Genomic DNA, 22806 nt, shown 5'->3' on the forward strand with positions numbered 1-22806 from the left:
CCTTTTATATAAAATTTTATAAAATGCAAACTATAGAAAGTATACATCAGTTATACTCAATAAAGCTATTAAAACCATTAGCTCAACCTAATGAGCTTATAGATATTACTGGTTAAACTAGGAAAAGTTCGATCCCTTGAATAAAGTCTACGCCAAACAGGATGATTACACCAGTAAAACCCTGCTTTCAGGTGAAATGTCAGCATGGGGGTTGAAAAAGCAAAAGCCATATTTTAAAACTATTGCTCAATGGAAATGTTAATCAAATCCCATACGTCTCACAGGTACTGCTAATGCCTATGAGGACCTGCCTGTCTGTGACCTCATTTTCTACCTCTCTTCCAATCCCACCCTAGTCACCATGCTCAGCTTCTCTGTTCTTTTTCTGAACTTGGAACTCACAACCTCCTTTCTGACTCAAATCCCTGGTCCTGGCTGTTTTTCCCAGATCTGGCAGGCTCCTTCAGCTCGCATGCTAATTCATCCACTAAAGAGGTCTTAACTAACTACACCTGCTAAAGTGTCCCCACTTCCAAAACAATCACTTTCTGTTATATCATCATTCCCCTGCATTTTCTTGTTTATTAGTATTGTTAATCACTGCTATGTAACTTTCATTGGGAGCCTAGAGCTTATCTTCTTCAACATTTCCAGCACCCAGAATTGTGCCTACCACAGAGTAGATCCACAATTAGTATCTTTTGAAAGAATACAGGTGTCTTTCACTCATCCTAAATAATTTCTGTGTTAAATTTCCAGAGACAACTCCAACAATCTGAATGTCAGAATTCAATGATGAAAAGAATCTTTGATACCTACATGCTCTTTTTCCAAGTAAATCAGTCTGCCACAGCCCTAAAGCATGTGTTTGCCTCCTTGAGACTGTTTGTATGCAAGGTAAGGGTCCTCCAGATTCTACTGAAAGCTCACGTATTAATCCTTATCTCTCTCAATATGGGGGGAAGAAGGTTTATTGTCTTCTATTTTGGTTAGTTTGGTTTTATCAGACTATTTATTGGGTTTTATTAAACTATTTGGCTCATGGTCTACAAATAAGTTTATAGCCTTGACTGACTATCTGCTTGGTTATCAAGGGGGGAAAAATAGCATCAAGCCACCAATTCTTTTGGGTTTTCAGTGTGTGCAGCAGAGAGTTAGGTAACATACCATCAACGGTGATGCCCATTCCTGTGGAGTTAAAGGTTCCTCGTTGAAGTAGACACAGTTATCACCTTTGAGGACCCCTGTGGTTTTCCAGGGTTGGGCGAAAAGGAAACATCTCAAAGCTCTCATTCACTTGGTCGGGGTTATCAGTTATTGATGCTGGGATACTTACACCATAGAGAATAAGTTAAAAAGAAAGAAGAATGATTTTGTTCTGAGGAATTTTAAAATATGAGCATGAACAGAGCTCAAAGAGGGAGTGTTGCTCATTTCACCAGCGCTTTCATTTCCATAGTTTCCTTCAGCGTTCTTTCAAGGGCCTGCCGACCTGTGTGGCTCATTCTGCTATGAAGTCCTAAAATGCTGTAACCACAGGTCACGGTCAACTCAGACAGAAGCTTCAGCACTTCTCTATTTTTTCATGAGGAAGAACTTTGAATTTAACAAGCAGAAGTCAATTGTCCGGTCCCACTTACAAGTAAGTGCTACCAATTTTCATTAATGCTGCTGTTAAAACCACTCCTCTGTTTCAGCACTGATAAAAGTCTACTGGCCTCAGGGCAACAGTTCGCGGCTCCTCCACCAGATTCCTGCTTAAAGATGCCCATCGCACTCCATTCTGATTCACAGGCTGGAGGGCAGCTGGGCAGAAGTGAGCAGAGCCCATAACTCTGTGCCTTTCCTTTCTTCTGCCAGGTAATATGAGGATACAGAATACGCAATCCGGGAATCCATGGCTCTCTGAAGGATGCCAAATCCCACCAGATTCTAAATGCATAAATAATTTTTTGTTCAAGGCATCCCACAACTGATTCCTACAACATCCCTCAAGTATTTAGGGTTATAGGAAAAGCCCTAAAAGACATGAAGATTTAATACATAAGGATGTTATTCATTGGGCCTGCAGGCAAAATGAATGATATATTCATACAACCCAAGGGATTTCTTTAAAACTATTATTTCTGAGTTACTTTCTTGTGAGATTTCATTTTCCTTTTCTCTTCCAGCTCATCAAGGCCGTAAGCCAGCTAATAGCTGATGCTGGGATCGGAGGTTCTAGGTTTCAACATTCCCTTGCAATTACCAATAATTTTGCTAATGGAGACAAGCAAATGAAAGTAAGAAATGCATTGTAAAGAACTTCTTAATAATTTGAAGGGCTTCTTTTAAAGAGTTAGAAATAAACTAAGAACTAAGCTGGATTCTTTTTTGTGATATAGCAAAATAATAAAAATACAAATTCTGTGTTTTGTTTGTTGAGACTTTAGCTGAGTACTTACATAAACTTGCTTGTTTGAATTAATAATCAGCTTTTACACCTTCAGCATATAATCTGTCCAGTGGAATTTCCAAGATGTGTGATTGAATAATACGTAACAAGAAAACTGACCACAAACATCCAGAAATACAGTAATTCTCCCATAATCCCATTCTTGGTCAAATTCATTTTATCTTTCTTTTAGAACTTTCTGAAGACTTCCCCTTAAGTCATTCCAGGCAGAGTCCAGGGGAAGAGCATGGCATCAGGCCCAGCTGAACCCAGGGAAAATAATGTTTTCACACCAACTCAAAAAGATATCTGCACCCCTATATTCATAGCAACATTATTTACAGTAGCCAAGACATGGAAACAACCTAAGTGTCCATCAAAGGATGAATGGATAGAGGAGTTTGGATACATATATACAATGGGATATTGTTCAACCATAAAAAATGAGGAAATCCTACCCTGTGACAGCATAGATAGACCTTGAAGGCACTATGCTAAGTGAAATATGTCAAAGACAAATATTGTAGGATCTCACTTATATGTAGAATCTAAAAAAAACAAATTCATAGAAAAAGAGATCAGACTTGTACTTAGCAGAGCCAGGGAGTTGGGAGAGGGAGAATTGGGGGAAGGTGGTCTAAAGGGACAAACTTCCAGTTATAAGATAAATTAGTACAGGGGATATAAAGTACAACATGATGCCTACTGTTGCTATGTGATATTTAACAAGTTGTTGAGAGTAAATCCTGTGAGTTCCCATCACAGGGAGAACATTGTTTTTTCCTTTTTTCTTTTTTACTTTGTGTCGAGAAGATGGATGCTAACTAAACATATTGGGGTGATCATTTAACAATATATATAACTCAAACCATCATAGTGTATGCCTTAAACCATATAGTGATATGTGTCAGTGCTCAATAAAACTCAAAGAGATTTCCAAGTAAAAACTTGTTTAATAAAAAAAATATTAATAATAATGTTTTCAGATCCCCTCCAACTATGGCCACTGTTTTTGCCTCTCTATCTCTAAGTTCAGTTTTCCTCTTTGTTTACATCATTCCATGAACTTACTTTCTCAGAAATTCTGAGGATCCTGGTAGTATTCTTAAACTGTAAAAAGCACCTGATTCTATAGTGCCAGTTAAAGTCCTAGAATTGAATCTCTTTGATCCAACCTTACATCTTATGCCCATCCCTAAATCAATCACTGGGGCATGGGGGAATCAAAGAATATGATTGGCCAGGCCAGTGTCACATGCCCCTGCTAGTGCCTGAGAATGAAGTAAAAACATTCAAATCATGTGAACTAGAGCCAGGGCAGAGAGCATTTCAGAGGACAACCAGAACACTATAAACAGAAGATAGGCTGGAAGGCAAAAGAATGGCATCTACTACAATTCTGATCTTCAAATATACACAACCATAATCACAACACATAGAAGGCATATATAAAGAAAGTTTGTATTTATGGGCAGTACACAGAATGTACCAAAGTGTGATGTCAAGCCATAATTAATAGCATAACTTGAACTAAGTAGACTTATGAATTCTAAACAGATAATGACCCAGGCTCTCTCTTGTCCAAAGAACAGCAACTTCCCAGCAGAGGTGAAAGATCTGACTAAACGTATAAGGACTGTTTTGATGGCCACAGCTCAGATGAAGGAGCATGAGAAGGACCCTGAGATGCTTGTGGATCTCCAGTACAGCCTGGCGAACTCCTACGCAAGCACCCCTGAGCTACGGAGGACCTGGCTGGAAAGCATGGCCAAGATTCATGCAAGAAATGGGGATTTATCCGAGGTGATTAGCAAAAGGCTCAGGCATTCTGCAGTGGCACTGTCTTCTTTATCAGGACACTTGGATTTTCATTTACAACAGGCATATAAAAAGTTACCATAGTTTCCCACTAATAGAGTTATGACCTAATTATATAATGTGTGTGTCAAATTCGCAAGTGGGATTCCAGGATGTCTGACTCCACATAGGTGACATCAAATGAAGGCCAGACTTAGTGGAGGCACCTGTATTGAGGATATCATTGAAACGCTGAATGTTAAAAGCCTGAGGCTGAGGGAGAGCCTTGGCCTTGACCAAGCCTAAGCCTGGTTGTAAGGGTGTCTGGAAATGGAGAGTTATTTAAGTTAATGTTCTGTTTTGAAACTTCTTCCCTCCAGTTGGAATTAAACAGGGCAGCTCGCCGCTAAGGTAAGTAAAGGCAAGTCGGGGTAATCCGTCCTCATATGCAGCTACCCTGAACTGGCAATAGAAAAATTTAACACCCATGAGAGCCACATAAGGAGAATCCTCTGTGTGAAAGATCTAAATCAATAGTCAACTTCCTTACATCAGTTTAAACACTGAGTGGATTTCTACACAGCAAATCACGGGACCCAAGTGGCTTCTATACACTAAGTGGGGCGGTTCTGCCTTATGCCCAGAAATACACCCCTTGGGGGAAGAAATTAATTGATCTAGGATAGTCTGAAAATCTGAAGCTTTTCTAAACACATATGATAAAGACTTGGGAATGGAAATAAAGCCTACCAGAGGCCTCATTTTAAAGCAGTTTGCTGAAGACAGGAATGAGAAACCCAGGGTCCCTCGGACTGCCCTGAAAATAGTGAAATTATCACATAAAACTTTAAAAGGGAAAAACTGAAGTTGTTCAGAATCTTTAGCAGGTCTGGGCCTAGTATGTGTTCAGCAATGTCCAAGGCTTTACAGAAGATACTAGAAAAAAATATATATCATCCATACACTCTAGTTTGTGAGGACCGCATGTTACATTCGACCACACTATTTAATCAGTTGCCACCTTGTGAGGTTACCATTTTAAAGCAATAGAAAATCAAAGGGGGGTCATTACTGAAGGTAGAAAATGTAAGAAGACAGCTTATTTTTACTTCCAATTTAGATCCAGATGCTATAGTTGATAGTTTTAGCAAGAAAAGAGAAATGTGGACTTAACATAATGCATATCATAGACAGATAGATTAGATAGATAGATAGATAGATAGATAGATAGATAATAGATAGATAGATAGATAGATATTAAGGAGGAAAGAATGCTATGGAAAAATTCTTCTGGTCAGCTCATTCTCCCACCTGAAAACTACTTCAAGAAAAACAAACAGAAACTACCAAAAATACATGTTTTATTCTTGATTGTGAACATTTTGGAAATCTAATTGCATCTCATCTTCAAGTCTGCAATGAAAAGAATTCCTCCGCATATTCTGACATGGAATACTGATTCACCTTGGAGATTAGTCCTAATTAGATAAGTAGTAAAATCTACAGTGTGCCTTCTTCTGAAACAGTTTTCATTTTTATTATTGCAGGCTGCTATGTGCTACATCCATATAGCTGCCCTCATTGCAGAATACCTAAAAAGAAAGGGTAAGATGACCATTTGGGGGGAAAAAACCCAACTAACATGTTGAAACCTAAGTTAAAATTAATTTATTTATTATCAGTTTTTATTATTTTATTAATTCATTATGCTATTAAGTAACATTAATCTTCACAGATATTTCTAATTACTGTACTGTTAAATGTTAACTCTCTCTTTCATGCCGTTGTTATGTTTATTTTATATACGACAGGGCTAACTGGTCAGCTTCTTAGTTCAAATGGGAATGCTTCACTAGTTAACAATTTATAGTTTCGTAAGCTTGTATTAACACAAACGTGTAGCGATGTCCTAACCTCATCTTGCACTACCATAGGTTACTGGAAAATGGAAAAGATTTGCACAGCATCCCTGCTTCCGGAAGATATCCACCCCCGTGATAGCAACCCATTACTAACAAGTCCTGGTGGAGGAAGTGAGTGGTCTAACTGCCCAGTAAAGCTCCTGTGCCCCCATGTAACAGTGCAGAGGCAATCAGATTGCTGCTTACATTTTACTTCAGCCACACTCTTAAATTAAATGTATTCCTAAAAACCAAAACTATCTCAGAGCTACGTAACTTACTCTAGAAAACCCTGAAACTCGTACCATTCAGAAGTCCACCTAAATTTATGAAGTTTAGATTACTGAAAAGTTCTCAGCAAATAGAACGACATCTTACCCAATGTTCAGGATTATGACTTATGGCCATATTAGCTACTAACTTGCATGCTAATCGGCCCTTGGGATTTTATTCTGAAATTGATGAATTGTTCAAACTTTCAAAAGAAATTCATTTTCATTTTGAAATGTAATAAATCTATCAATTCAAAATAAGGGGTGCCAGAAATATAGTTTGTATGCAGGACTATATAATCAACATGCTTTTTAAAAAGCATACACTGATTCTAACAATTTACAACATACGATAATTTACAGTGTTGATTTCCTTTAACTAAAAAATTCCATCTTCACTATCCAGTGCAAAAGGGTTTTGTAACAATAACTAAGGAATTACCCTCTGTAAAAAATTTGGCAGTGTAGGTAACATATTTAATCAATGTTCTCTTGCAAAAGTTTGTTCAAACCCAAAGTTTATAAACTGCAATCTATTTCCTAACACATTTTAACGTTCAAAATGCAGTGGAAAAACAAAAGGTAAATGGACTTGAGTTATAATATTTTGGAAATATAGTTGGTCCCTTTCCCTTTTAAAGATGTATATATTGTCTAAAGAATCTCGGTGGACGTTTCAAATAGGATATTTGAATCAGATGACCACAGTGAACTGTGAGACCGTGAGGTCACTTGTTAAGGACCTTGGAGAAGGGACCAGACCTGGCATCATGCTCAGGTCCACCCTAAAATTCAGGGAGCTTCTTCCTTGGCTTCACACTTCCTATTTAGCTTTATTTTTATATGCAAGTCATCAAAGCATCATTTTTTATTGACTCTGCCTTTCCCCTCCAAATGCTTTTCATCATAATCAGACACCATATACTTCCAGAAAAGCTATTTCAAACTCTAACTGAAAACAAAATTGAAGAAACCTGATAAAACTAAGTGTCAGTTTGAGGAGTTGTGAAAACTTATACCCCAAAATGTGTGAAACTTCATATCCATTGGCATATATATGTGAAGTTCATTGGCATGTATTTGAAGTCCTCAGTATACTTTTATGTTACGATGCTTCCAAGTCAGAGGAGTGAACTATCCCTTTCTATAATGTGCACATGACAAGAATATCGGCAAAAATAGGCAACTCCAGAAAATACAGCTCTAATGATGATAACATCCTGATAGAATATGTCATGACTGTCCCTGCTACAGTCAGTTTTCATATATTTTAATACATGTTTAATTACACAAGGAATATTATTCAAAAAGTAGAAAAGTAAAATTTGAATGTAAGGATTAGATTGCAATAATTATTATAATTTCTATAATATTCTAGTTACATAGTCAATGAGCTGACCATTAAAAATGGAAACATCCTACAAAAGCATTGGCTATAACAAAAAGCACTTGTTCCTTGCAAGGCACTGCACTGGACTCTATATTGACACTACCTCAGTTAGTTAGGTGAGTCTGTAAGTTATGTGCTATTGTCACCTCCTGAGTACAAGTGAGAGAACCAAGAGACGTGAAACAAACCCACCCCAGAGCTTACCGTTCATTTGTGATGGGGCCAAAGTTCAAGGGCTGATCTGTCACTCAGGGCTGTGCTCCTAACTGCTCATATTCCACCATTCACATCCTATCCCTCCTTTAGGGACAGTATCCATTCAACTGTTTTCATATAATCTGCAGAGCCGGACCTTTTTTTTTTTATCTTGGCGGCCAAGGTACTAAAAAAAATGAGAAGGTTTCCAGACAATGCAAAAGAGTAAAAACTAGCAAGTATTGAGCATTGTCTTTATAATGCACTGACCAAACCTTTATCAGATGTTTTCTCAAATATTACTGTTTTAGATCCCTTCAACCATCCTTTGAGATAGATATCATTTTAATAAAAGAAACAGGCTCAAAGAGGTTAACTGAACCAGAGTATTGGAGCTGTCTACAAATCCTGTGTTGTGTCCATAACCCCATGCCAGTTTCTTATAGAAAAGTGTGTCACAGTGAAAAATTGATACAAAATTATAAAAGGGGAACATTGTATGCCTGGGAGAGAGTGTTGATCAACAGTCATAATCTAACCATCTCATTGTGTATGAGCTTTATAACATTACCACTTGTAGCGTCAGGAAGAAAGGCATTATCTAACCCAAGATTTGGCTCTAATAATACTGCTGCATTTTCCCTGTTCCTCTCAAGGCATGTTCTCTATGGGCTGGCCAGCTTTTCTGAGCATTACACCGAACATTAAAGAAGAAGGAGCAATGAAAGAAGATTCAGGAATGCAAGACACACCATACAATGAGGTGAGATCAAAATAATCTAGTGTACAGTAATTGAGTAAAAAACGCCTTGAATTGTAATATTAAGCAAGAAGGGAGGGATAAAATCTTATTCAGAAATCATATAATGTTACACTATAATATGACTTCAAGCAAAATGAAATGCAGGCTAAAGTGAAGATTAATAGATACCAATTCCATTGATAAAGCATAATTTTGAATGAAAACTTAAACTAAACCTTACTTCTCTAGGATGGACGCAAGTATATGATCAGCTCTTCTGTAAGATACAAAATCTTAAATGTGGTAAGGGATGCTGAAAATTTTGTGAGCTGGTCATAACTTTTTTTTTAATGCATTAGAAAGTTTATTTACAAACATATTTGTACAGAAAGGCTCACTAGTTTCTGCAAAAAACCTTCAGCATGAAAGCCATTGTTATTTTTCATTAATAAAAAAGAAGCTTTCGACCAAGAATTCCTTGGCAACACTTTTGGTGAAAAAAATAGAGCTCCTCTCATCAAGTAAATAATGTATTTCATAAGCTCATTTTTTTTTAATTCTTAATATTACACACATTGAAATAAAGTTACAGGAAGCAAATTTTAGGGTGGATTTTATTGAAATTTTACACATGGTTCTACATTAACTTAATGCACATTGCAAGTAAACAGTAAAGGCAACTGCATATTTATATTAACTGTTTCAAAAAATGTTTAAGAATCTTTTCTGAAAAGACATTGTTGAAAAGAATCCAGTGATGTTATCCACTTGCTTTAGAGAGTCTGTAATTTGGTTCAACTGAACATATATTAAACCACTAGCATATGTCAAGCACTAAGTTAAGAATGGAAGACAAAAACAATAAGACATAATTCTGGCTTTCAAAGAGTTTAGAATCTTCTCCTCATAGTCGTGGGCAACCAGTCTAAGACCCAGTAACTATAAATCTAGGCATCATATATGGCTGCAATGAAAAGGGGAGCAATTTTTTCTATGAAAATGACTGGAATAGAGATGGATGGGACACAAATGAAATCTCTCCAGACGTTTGCCCTGGGTCTTGACATTTGATAGGACTTGAAGGTATAAAATGAGAAAACAAGGTTCTTAGAAATGCAGAAACAACCTAGGCAAAGGTGTGAAGGTGAGGAAGTACTCTTAAGGATGGAGTGGTATGTTTTGGGGTAGCCAAAGGCAAGTCAATGGCAGGTGCTGGAAGGGAGGCTAGTGCCTCATTATGGGGCACCTTCAATGCCACGACAGAGAGTGTGGGCAAGAGATCAGACATTGGAGCTCCTAAAGAGGTTTAGGGCAGTGGAGGTCTCATGATGAGATTCTTGTTTTAGAAAGATTACTGGAGAACAACAAATAAGACCAACTGGTGGGGAAAACAGATTGCTAGGAGAGTACGACAGGGGACTGGGAATGAAGAAACAAGGGTTTGATCTACATCAGTGACAGTGTGGAAGTGAAAAGAACCAGATAGATTGGAAGGCATTTCATAGACTTAAGTTAGCAAGTTTGAGGGACTGATTAGGTGATGGAAAGAGAAGAATCCAAGAAGACACCACCACTCCCTCGGGAATGAATGTAAACACCAATAACAAGATAGGGAACACAGAAATCCCATTATGAAAAAAAAATTGACAGCACAACAGTTTTGCAACCAGGTTTCAGGGATGAACCACCTGGTAATGGTGTAAAATGTTATTTCTATTTGGGGGACTGCAGAATATCCTGGTGGAGCAGCTGTACATGTGTGTGGAGTTCCTTTGGAAGTCTGAGAGATATGAACTCATCGCTGATGTCAACAAACCTATCATCGCTGTCTTTGAGAAGCAGAGAGACTTCAAAGTATGTTTTCTAAACCCAGACTTTAGTTAAAATGTCCTACTTTAATTTGGTGAATTACTTATTAATTCCAAAAGTATAAATTCTCTGTTTTTTATGTCAACATTGTCTTCATGAAACCCTTTGTTTATTATGGTTTCAGAAATTATCCGATCTCTACTACGACATTCATCGGTCATACCTAAAAGTTGCAGAGGTGGTGAATTCAGAGAAACGGCTGTTTGGCCGTTACTATCGTGTGGCATTTTATGGGCAAGTAAGTTCACTAGAAGCCATGTGGCCTATAAATTCTGATGAACAATTGAGTCTTATCTTTCACATTTTAAGAGACATCTAACTGCCTCTGCCGAAAGACTGAAGGGGTGTGAGTGTGGGTGTGTCTGGGTACATTTGAGTTGCTCCCCTGGATGTAAGGGTCTATGTGCTTGTCCATAGGAATGTAAAAAATTGGGAAACAAATGGGCAGAGAAATCCAGATGGATCTAGACCAGTGATCTTGGAGCAGGAGGGCACTTAACTTTCCTGCATCTTCTTCTTCTCAGTTAACCCCAAAATAACTACTTATAGTTTTGCATCATATGTTAAAGTGAAATTAAATTGAACATATTTAAGACATGAAATCTGTAGCATTCTAGGAAATAAGAATTCCTAGGGGCTGCTATATCAAAGCCCTGATTTGACTTGACAGTCATGCATTTCCTTTTCTCCTACTTTCAAACTATCACTGCTCCTAGGCACAACACACTATGGTTATTTGTTACCTATATTGCAGGTCCACATAACTTTAAAGTCATCTTCCTCAGCTTCCCACATGAGCAATGGATAAGATTTAAAATGTTGGCCAAAGCATTGGCCTGAAAGTAAAGTGAACATATTATGTATTAATTTGAATGTCTCTGGGCAGTGCTTTTGGTGGGTCAAACACAGGCACTATCCTATCTCTTTTCAGGAAGGCTTCTGACACTATTTTGTTTCAGCAGACATATTTCAGACTATTACTCTGGTGGATAAAATTCCATTCTCTAATTTCCACAGTTGGACTGACTCCTCAGCTCTCATTTCTTTTTCTTGTCCCTTCACTGTTGCCCAGAGCTTCTTGTTCTTCTCAGAATCTTTTAAGGCTGCAGCTGAAGGAGTCAAGTCCAGTGTGGTCATTCTAGATAATTTCCCCTGGGAGTCTTTTGAAAATCATAACTTCCTCTAATCACCAAATACAGCTTAAAAACTAACTTCTGAATTAGTAAAGATCACTGCCAACTCTCTGGAAAGAAGAGTGTCACCACATAGCCACTTAGTGTGAACAAATTCATCCAATCCAGATTTCCCTCCCTGCACAGCACATCAGGAGGGTGGAGATGGAGAAAGCTAGTGGCGTGAAGAACAGATACATGGAGTGACAGTCTGCAGAAAGAGACTAAATTTAGACTTTTTTGGGATCTCTAGAAAAGTACTGTAACTATTTGAAATGATGGTGTATATTGGGGAGGCAGAAATGTGGGAATCAGCAGAACAGGAGGATAAAGAAAAGGAAATGGTATCTTGACCATCATGAGGAAAATAAGCAATTTTTGACCTTGGTGAAACAGGAGCAAGAAAAATGACAGAAAACCCCATCAGGAAGAGAATGTGGGCATTGAGGGATTATAGGGGAAAGGCAGGGTTCCGGGGAATGGCCATGGACTAGCTGAGCAGCACAGAAAGGACACAAAGAGGTTAGCGTTCAGCTAACCAAGATCTGAGTCTGCAGTCCTTCAGGCAATCTTTCCAATGGAAGAGTAATGAACTGCCATTAATACTCTGGTTATGAGAACCAGATTACCTACCAGATGGTTTCTTCAACCAATATCTAAGTTAGGAGCTACTAACCAGGTGGAAGGGGATCATGCTCCTCGCTAACTAGATTTTAATGCAGGTGTTTACTCTTTTCTTCTTTTGGTCTTGATTGTCCCAGGCTGTGGTAAGTTTTTTCTCTCTCTCTCCATTTGCATGCTCTAATAATCCTCACACTTCCCTCCGTATGGTTTTACTGAACCTTAACTTTTTTCTGCAAGTCAATATTTGGTACAAAGGTGGGATAATCCTGCTTCCATTCATTTTGGAGTCATCCTGCATTTCTTCAACTAAATTGCATTTATTCCAGTGATCTGAATTACAAAAATGTATCCTTCATTTTTCATATATCTTTCTGCACAAAGATAGGTGTAGTTTGAAAACCTACACAGACATACACACACAGATAAAAATGAGCACTACGTATTTGTAATATATGTGCAGGAGACTTAGTATTGGAGATTGCCTGCTCGTTTCAGGCTACTGTGAGTTACAGCTGATTAAGAAGAGTATGGTGATCAGATTTTCTGAAGTTGGGGCAGTTGCTGAAGGAATCCTACTCTTGTCCAAATGAGGATCTTGGGGAAATAGGGTGCTCTTTAGTGGTAAGCTCTAAGTATTCTCAGAGGTGATGGTATTAATTCCCAACACCAAAGATGTACAGTGAATGACATCTTTACCCAGTGTCTTGCCAATGGGTGTCAGCCCTGGGCAAGTTCACTATGGATTCAATGTGACCAAAGAATGACAGTGGAACAGTCTTGGGGTAAATGAGTTATACGCAACTTCATTCCCATGGTGGCAGGTCAGTCACTAGATTGATTCCCATCCACCCAGAGCAAGTCTTCATTCAGCTAGCGGGTCTCTCCCTCTGGGCCTCTCTGCCCCTGCAGCCGTCTCAGTCCCTGTCCTCAGTGCTGCCACCACTCCAGTCTCTGCTCTCCTGCAGCCTTGCAGCCGTGCCACCATGTCGCCCAAAGCACTGGGAAGGGCTCTTTAAATGGAGTCAATAACGACGTATTGCCCACATGTGTGCAGTGAGCTAGCCATCCAGGGCCAGGTGAGAATCCTGGCTACAGGAACTCCACTTTATCCACACCCAGTAGGGCAGATTAAGTCTCCTGAGATGCAGAAAGAAGTAATGTAAGAAATTTTGGAAAATAAGCCATGGCAAAAATAACACGCCTGTACCTAGAGCTAAGCCAGACAGACAAACTTCCCGTTTCCACACGTTGTCTGTCCAGTCAGGTCTCCTTGTCTGACCAGTACATACTTTTTTGTAATTCTTTAAATCCCTTCCCACAGCCATACCATACCAGTATTTTCTACTTTCATTTATAAATTTCGGGTCCTGGGTCCTTAACTCACCCACTAAAAGAATACTTGAAAACCTGGTACTAAATAGACTGAGGGGCAATGGGCGAGATTTGGGGAGAGCTGTTTCAATGACCTAACTTTGTTCTTTTTGCAGATTCCTCAGTAGCATGTGCTAGTTTTTGTACTTTTTTTTTTAATGCTGCCGCTATTCTCAATTGTCTTTTATTGAAAACGCCAACCTGATCTTAAAAGGCAAAGCTTTTTGTTAAATCTTCTAGAAGCACAAACCCCAGCTGCCATTGAACAAGGAGAACTAACGGAGGTCATCCTGATACACAATAGTTTAGAGCCTCATCATCATTGTCCAAACAACATTCAAAACTATCCCGAGACACCAATGAAGAATGTGAGCTTTTGTATTCAACAGGAGCAGACAGTGCACATCACTTCCTGCTTACAAAGAAATACCAGATTTGAACATTTCCCCACACGTGTACAGAATGAAGGTTCCAAAGATCCCAGATAAAGTCTTGACTGCTTGATTAGCATAACCTCCAGGGTCATAAATAATTTCCTTTCCATAATGGGACTTTATGTTCCTGTCAAATCCACCTTGTAATATCCAAACTGACATGTCTTACAATCATGTTACAGAGATTATAAAAATATAATATTCAGTAGGCTCTTTGCTTCTGCATGTCTTTGGGTAAATATTTTAGTGTCTCATGTAGACCAGCGCTTTCATTATATAGCATTGACTAGAATAGTTATTATTATGCCTGCAATGAGCCAAACATGAGAACACCAGTTGGAAATCTTTCTTTCATGGTAGGAGCTTTAAAAACACAAGTCTTGAGTAGCATGAATTTTCTAATGCAGCACCTGACACCACTGACCACAGAAATTTTACACAGAGCAGCCTAGATAAAGCATCCCCAGATTGTCTCTGAAGCACTTATTTCCAGAGCGGGGAAAGAGCAGTAGTGATCAAACGTCAGCTATAGTCAAGGACAACCTTAGGCTCTGGTACTTAGCATGAAAGCAATCAAGTGGATACCCACTGCATGACTTAAAACATCAGATGCCTCTGGAATAAATTAAGTGAAGGCCTATGGGGGAATTTTATTCTGCTCACCAAAGGCTGTAGATTTCGTGATTCTCAATTATGCCTGCTTGGATGTAGATGCATCTCAGAATCTTAATAGAAAAGTGATTGGGAGAAGAGAGAAGGTACAGGTGTAGTGTGAACCACCATCTCCACTTGGGAATGTGGTACATGCTTCTGGCCCCCACCTGCATGGAAGTCATTGATATGTATCTCATATCATATTTATATAAAACCATTTCTCTCCATTCGTGTATCTTCTTTTCTCTTAGCATTTATCAATTCTTAATATTTTCTGACCCATGTTTTTATGCACTAGATTTCTCTTTGAATGCATTCCTTTGTGAACTGCAAATCAGTTGAATATAATAGCAGGGGCACTTACATTTGACATCCCAATAATGACCCAGGGGCACTGGGTTCTGAAGTACCTGCAAACACATCTAAGGAATCAATGATTGTAGTTAACAATTTCTTGAAGCATATTTCAATCATAATCTGTTGCCTTAAAGTTTCATGATCCATGCATGTTAACTCTGTTGGCTCAACTTTCTGTTAACTAGAATATGTGCTCTTTCCTAACAGATCAGAGCATTTACTGAATTGTAAAATGACACTTCAAAAAATTAAACTAGCAAGAGAAATGCAAAGGTCACACTTACCATTGCCTTGAAATGCTGGCTACTTAAAACCTGAGGCTAAAGCAAAAGAGAAACTGTCCCTGGGTTTTTTCATCATTTAGATGTCCCTATTTAGAAATCATTTCGTAGACAGTGCTGAAATTGAAACCTCCTTAGATAGCGTCCTGTGGCTCAGTGAGCATTGTTTTTATGATTTCCCTGGGTAAAAGGTAAGTGTGTGTTCCAAACATGTTCAGAGCTGCCATTTTTCTGGCTCCAAAAGCCCTTATGCAACCCCAGGCAGACAGCAGATTAAATTCTTTATTCTGCTATTTCAACTCCTTTTTTACTCATAAAATAGTATGTTTAAAATACTCTCAACAGATTTTATAAAATTAAGTATGAAACAGTCTCAATAGGTTTACATTTCCAAACTATAAAAATAAATATCTACATTCATAATTTCTTTCTGACCGATCATTTACCAAAATATTGAAATCAGCATCAATAGACCTCTTATCTTTAAGAAAATTGTAGTTTCCATGCGAGAAGCTGACGGTATCTATTTTCAACCACTGAAAACTCAGTCAAGCTGTTCCGCTCCATATTAGCCAGAACTCAAACTGCTCTACTGACAAGGAATTGTTTGTATTATTGTCATCATCCTCATCACAGCCAACGCTCACCAAGGGCCTGCTGTGCGCCCCTGTCCTTAGGGCCTCCTGAAAGATTTCCGAGCCTAGTATTTCCCATCCTCCAGATCAAGAAGGAGGGATGAAAGAAAGTCACAGGTCAGGACAAAGGCCACAAAGATCATGATAATGACAATAAACCCCTGCTTCCCACCACTCCTTCTGTGCTAATGCTGGACTCAGGAACTTGTTAGAGGAAAAGTTCCCAGTGAAAAGGTCTCTTGGCGCTGGTTTTCACACATTAGTGAGAAAATCTTCTCCCAGAACTCCGAGACAGTTTCTCATTGAAATGGAAGTTGTAAATGTTGCTTTAGCTGCTGCCCAGTGAGGATTCTGCTTGACGGCTTCAGAAGCCTGATCTCTCTGATGTGTCAGTCTGTCGATTTTAGCCACCAACTTCTGACCTTGAATCAGACAAAATTTCACAAGGACAGCGACAGAAAAAATAGAGCAGGCTGGAAGTCACGTGGGAATGGGGCCAGGCCTCACTACCCCTACTAAGTCTGGAGGAAGTAGGGAGTGCTTTTCATGCTTCCAACATCATACGGATCAAGGTACTCGTAATCAGCTGTGTTTGGTCTTTCAAAGGTTTCTTAAAGAAATTGTTCAATAAAGGCATCTTTATTAAAGAAATGGAATCTTTTCCAGTTATACATGATGCGGATGTGCCTTTTTAAAATGTGTGCCAAGAACTGTCATTCATTTACTTATTCATTCAACATATATAGGGTGATGTCCCTCTAAAAACCATGCACTGTGCTAAGCATTGAACAAACATTATTGAACAAGACACTTACCAGCCTTTAAAAAGCTCATAGTCAATTAGGGAGAGGCCCAAGGAAACATGCAGTTGTAAGAATTGTGCTGGGATACGTGCCTTATTCCATGTCTTCAGTTACAGCCTATTTATAATACAAAGTATGCTGTTCAGGATGGTCAGATTTATGTGGATGAACATGCTTTACAAGTATAAAGCACCACATAGATGGGAGTTTTGATCCTTACTCTCAGATCACCTCATCTTAGCTGTGGTAAACACAGCATTGGAAACTTTTATGCATGTTTTTTAGCTATCATGAATATTTTCTTTAGTCAAAACTGATAAAGCAAAAAAAGTTCAGCTAAGATTCTATGTGGTCTCCAGTACCTTCACTTGACCCTTAAAAGCCGTTTCTTTGATGTAAACTCTGCCATCAGAAGAAACAAAATATTAAGAATTAACATTCTTGTGTTTTGTAATTAGAGTTTATAATTGAAACTAGAGTTCTCAATTCCTGAATGAATCTGGTATTCTGAGACCACATGTACCCCATAAGAAAAATGCTTGTGTCTCTTCAAAGAAAGAAATTAGCAAGATTGCCTCTCTTAGTTATCCTCACATAGTGGAGTCTTCCATTCTCCTATTTCAAACCGAACAAATAATGAAGAGTCTAAAACCTACTTGCTCCTGCAGCATAAAAGTGATGGCATGATTACTATTTTCAGTCCTATATGCTGTAGCTTTGCAAGAATGTAAAAGATCTATTAAAGTAAATTGAATGATGAAGTTGCATATAGCCAAGTGGCATCAAGGCCCTGACTGTATATTAAAGTTATTTTTTAAATTGCAGTACTGGGGAGCATGCCAAATATAATTTTATTATGACAATGATAACAAAGTATTATGGCTTTTCACCTAACATGATGTAGGTTGCATAGCAACCCATTTAGATGCCTTCCCATGCCATACAGCGTTTCCTTTGAGAGTTTCAAAAATTGTGGAAGGCCTTTTTAGAAATGACAACTGCTTTTTGAAAAATGCCAAAAATTACTCCAGACCCTGTGCTCTACCCCCCGCGGCCACAGGAGGGCATTCTTTCCCCAAAATATATGCAGGCAGGTATTAGCCCTAATTTCTACAAATGGAGAAAGTGTGTAAAACTGCTCATGAGGTTCTTTGTTTACATGAATGTGCTTACATTAATGATTGTTTCTAACAGGATATTTTTCCCTGGTTTCGAATTTTATAGGATGCTTGTCAGTGGATGGACAACCAAGACTGGATATATTGTTTATGTAAATGGCTTTTGTCTTGTTTGTGTTTTGCAATTAGAGTCCTCTAACAAAACTGTTGGTTCCTTATGTGTCTTCCATAGGGTTTTTTTGAAGAAGAAGAAGGTAAAGAGTATATTTATAAAGAGCCTAAGCTGACGGGTCTCTCTGAGATTTCCCAAAGACTGCTCAAGCTATATGCAGATAAATTTGGAGTAGACAATGTGAAGATAATCCAGGATTCCAACAAGGTAGAGGGGATTTAGTATTCATGCAAACAGGAAGAACTGATTTAAGTTTGTATTTTTAAGTTATACTTATTTTTTGTTTTATGCCAGATTACACAAAGTAAACCACCTACACTTAGCTCTTTTGCTTATATGCTTATGGGTTGGTCAATTGGTGATTTTATTTTATTTGTTGGTCAAAGGCATTATATGTGTGTATTTGAGTTAACTTTTAGGTAATCTTAAAAACAATCCACTAAATTCTCCATCTTGCTCCCATAGGTTATTTGCATTTGAAAAGCAATTAAAGGGTTAAAATGATCAGCGCCAGTGGTGGACTTGGAGGAAAGAGTAAAACATTATTGATTCAGTCATGGAGGTCTTCCTGAGTCATGCCAATTTTGAAACCTATCCTCTGTGAGAGTAGACTTGCCAATTACATTGTATTAACCTGTGAACATCCAATTACCTCCTCATGACTCCAGAAAGCAAATGCTTACATCCTCTGATTAGATTAATCAGAATCTGCTGGTAACACTTTCATTTAGCCAAACTCTATTAAGCACCTACTGCATGTCAGGCCCAGAACTAGGACCTAGTGCAGTCTTCTCCTTGCAGAGCTAACTGTTCACTTGAGGCAAAGGAAAGAAGGATGCATGCAGACAGCTCATTAAATAGAGTGCAATAAGGTACCATGGGTGACATGTCATAAGTCACACAGGGAGAACTCAGGGCTGGGGACTCCCTGAACACCTTGTTCTTGGCTGGGCAATGCTTCACAGAGGGTCGATGTTGGAGATGGGAACTGTGCGACGAGAAGGCATTTGCTTGGAGCAGAGGCACTGGCAGAAGCCCAGCACATGGAATGCCAGGGTGCAATGAGAGGGGGAGGTGTGTTTAGAGAGTGGCAGATCTTTGAAACACAGGTTGAGTAGAAGAGGGGGGCAGAAGATGGGGCTGGAAAACCTGGTTTGCACCCAACATATAAGCCTCTGTCTTTCTCCCTGTCCTCTTTTCCAAAGCTGGTATGGAGGGGTCTGAGCATGAGATTCCTGGGTCTGGGCAGAAGTTGTTGTAAGTGTGTTCATCGTTCTCCACTTAGCTTGAAAAGTACAACCCCCTTCCCTGCAAAAGTGGACAGAACTGGAGCTGCTGTCATGGCACCTCTCCTACACAGGAAGTACAGACGGGGTTCCCAGGGGGATGACAAAGATGTCAATCTGGTGTCAGAGCGACTGCTTCTTCATTCCACCATGTACCACCGAGCAGCTGGCGATCCATCTTGTGAAATTACATGGCCGCTCTGAATCTCCATTTTTTTTAATACATAAAATAGCTACACTTACACTCATCTTACCGTTTAATTATAAGGAGCATTACGAATAAGTTTAGGAGCTTCTTAGAATCTCTGAAATGGGTTCAGCAGAGGATTTGTAGACAGAGGGAGAAAGTTAGGAAAAGTTTGAAAATTCTAAAAAGAATCATTAGCTGAGAATCATCTCTTTCAACCTTGAAGGACAGCAAGAGTAATTCCCTGGCTTTTCTGACCCCCAACCTGACTTTCTTGCTATTTGTCAAGCCTGTTCGCAAAAGCAGTTAGTAAAGAAATTATGTGGAGTGGTAATAGAAGGAATGAGACAAATTGAAAAATAGAAATATTCACAATCGTGTGACAGGCTAATCGTCTGCTAAGCAGACCAGGAACCTCCTTCTACACACAATCCCAGAGCCGACAGCCCAATCTAAGTACATGCCCATATCCTAGAGGGACAAAGAAATAAATTTCCACCCTTAAGAAGCTTGTATTCTAGACAGAGGTGAGGTTATTCATTACAGAAGAGAAAGAAAATAAATGATAAAATAATAGGCCACAACCAGATACTTACTTTTCAAAGTGCCTCAGCCACTTGGTGAGCTGGCTCCAATCCCACCTCTGCCGCCATCAGGGTGCTTGACCCCAGACGAGCCAGGTGCTCTTTCTGTGGTTCCAGCTACACCCAGCTCTGAAATGATGATGCCCATTTTTCCCCCAGGGGAGAGGGGCAGCCCCCTCAGGATGCCTGCTGAGGGAATGATGCAGTTACAATATGCAAGTCACAAGTTAACCTTTTTTTCCGGAGCACCTTATGGCTCGCCACCCTTTCTCTCACCATGATGTGTTAACACAGGTGAACCCCAAGGACTTGGACCCCAAATATGCCTACATCCAGGTCACCTATGTCACGCCGTTCTTTGAGGAAAAGGAAATAGAGGACCGGAGGACAGATTTCGAAATGCACCACAACATCAACCGCTTTGTCTTTGAGACGCCCTTCACGCTGTCGGGCAAGAAGCACGGTGGGGTGGAGGAGCAGTGCAAGCGGCGAACTGTGCTGACAAGTAGGTGCAGGGGTACGGCGGCCGAGGGGGGCGCTCGTTCCAGGGCAGGCCCCTTCGTTAGGCGGGAGTCGTGGGGACCAACACGGTTCCGTCCCGCAGACAGAACCCAAAATGTCCTCACTTGGAAAGGTCTGCCAGGAAGAGCAGATGTCTCCTCCTTTAGCTCTATCAAGAGGGATACCCTTGCAAGGTCGCCCAGAAGAGACATGGCCAGTGGAGTTACTTTACTCTTCCCTTTAGATCTTGAGTCATATAGGTGGTGGTGTCCGTGTCTTGGGAAAGGGACTCTGAACTTACCTGTCCTCTCTCCCTGAACCCTCCGTCAGTTGCCACTAGGCCAGCAGCTCTCAGAACTGTGTGCTTTGGGATGAGATTCTAAATCCCTCAGGAATTCAGGTTCCTCATCTGGGAAGTGAAGGCAGAGGGTGACCTCCAGCACCACCCCTAGAACCATCTGGATCTCTGCTATGAGCTGGTTGTCCTTTCATTCATTGAACAAACATTTAATGAGTGTCTGCTAGGTACTGGGCACTGTTTTAGCAATTCAGATAAACCAAACATGATTCTTGCCCTCAAGGGGCTCACGGGCTGGTAAGAGAAAGCATCAGGCAAAGCAAGCATTTCAGGCGAGCACAGCATGAGAAAGGAAATGGCAGCATCTGGGGGGAAAAGCTGAGCAAAGGCATTCTGGACGGGTGATAACAAAACTGCTTGGAGAGATGAGCTGTCCTGTATTACGCAAAAGCTCTATGAAGAGCAGTGACATCTGATGATAGGAAACATTCATCTTCAGTAAACTCCTCCAGAACTTTTGTAATAAAAAGAAAAATTAGAACAAAGCTATTAGAACATATGCTATTTAGTACCCACTGCAGCATTCTTTGTTGTGCTGAGTGTAGTTCTTAATGGAATTACAAGTTGTGGTAGAAGCTATTATCTTTCCAGGCTTTAGAGACTATAAAGGTCTTAATCTAACCCAGAGCATGAGGACACATTGCTGGTGAGGTGTGGCAGAGCATGCCAGGCGAACGTAGCTGAGGCGAAAGCTAAGAGAGGAGAGAGTGTGCGGCATGTAGGAGAAAGAATAACTCACGTATACGAAGAACATGCAGGATGGGACGTATGTGCAAAAAAATGATGCAATATCATCTGGACCTTCAGGGGAGCGCTTGACTCTTCACTAACCCTCAGCCTCAACCCTCTGGTATTGCTTTTGTGCAGCGAGTCACTTGTTCCCATATGTGAAGAAAAGAATCCAAGTCGTAAGCCAGTCGAGCACAGAACTGAATCCTATTGAAGTGGCAATTGATGAGATGTCCAAGAAAGTTGCTGAGCTTAATCAGCTTTGCACAATGGAAGAGGTGGACATGATCAGACTGCAGCTGAAACTCCAAGGCAGTGTCAGCGTGAAAGTAAGCATTGTCCAGAGCTGAGATGCACATGGCCAGTGGAGCCTGGCATAAATAAATGCCCTTGAAATTTTTTTATAAAAGGTTTAAGAGATATGTGTTCTGTTTGTGATACCAACACACTTACAGACTCTTAAAATTTTGTCTTGTTGTAAATGCACGTTGATGGTGCCAAATACCTGGAGATAAGCCTTTCTTAAGTTTAACTGAAATGAAATTTCTTCCTCTGCCCTCCTTTCCCACCTGGATAAGCTGTGTTCTATATTTTATATCCTAACACATGAATGAATGAATGAGTAAACATGACTCTCTCATAAATATCTCTCATTAAGAGCCTTATAAGCCTGTTCAAAAACAATTTTTAAATGTATATTAGCTCATAAAGCATGCACCATTATTTATCTGACTGTCAGGGTCCTGATAGGAAGTAGACGGCCTGCTCACAGTGGATGATTAAGGGCAGTGTAATAAATAGGCTATTTGTAAAAGCATCAGCAGTATTTAGGGAAAACAACATAGGCAGGCACAGGATGTAGCAACACTGAGAGGCTCTCACCCTCTGTAGACCTGATGCTCAGGGAAGGAAAAGCTAATGGAAGCAGGGAGAGAGCTAG

At 39.7% G+C, this 22806-nt stretch overlaps 1 protein-coding gene across 1 annotated transcript in view; it reads left to right on the forward strand.

The window, feature by feature from the left end:
* Nucleotides 1-22806, forward strand: part of DOCK10 (dedicator of cytokinesis 10) — a 183917-nt gene that overhangs the window by 154918 nt on the left and 6193 nt on the right. Inside the window, exons 42-53 of the mRNA XM_036913661.2 lie at nucleotides 760-897; nucleotides 1460-1642; nucleotides 2172-2282; nucleotides 4022-4237; nucleotides 5779-5836; nucleotides 6166-6264; nucleotides 8646-8752; nucleotides 10463-10585; nucleotides 10725-10838; nucleotides 18282-18428; nucleotides 20573-20783; nucleotides 22005-22195. Coding sequence (XP_036769556.2) covers nucleotides 760-897; nucleotides 1460-1642; nucleotides 2172-2282; nucleotides 4022-4237; nucleotides 5779-5836; nucleotides 6166-6264; nucleotides 8646-8752; nucleotides 10463-10585; nucleotides 10725-10838; nucleotides 18282-18428; nucleotides 20573-20783; nucleotides 22005-22195 — 1698 coding nt within the window. The remainder of the gene's footprint in view (nucleotides 1-759; nucleotides 898-1459; nucleotides 1643-2171; nucleotides 2283-4021; nucleotides 4238-5778; nucleotides 5837-6165; nucleotides 6265-8645; nucleotides 8753-10462; nucleotides 10586-10724; nucleotides 10839-18281; nucleotides 18429-20572; nucleotides 20784-22004; nucleotides 22196-22806) is intronic.

This window comes from Manis pentadactyla, chromosome 6 (genome assembly GCF_030020395.1).
Source record: "Manis pentadactyla isolate mManPen7 chromosome 6, mManPen7.hap1, whole genome shotgun sequence".
In the NCBI taxonomy this organism is placed as follows: Eukaryota; Metazoa; Chordata; class Mammalia; order Pholidota; family Manidae; genus Manis; species Manis pentadactyla.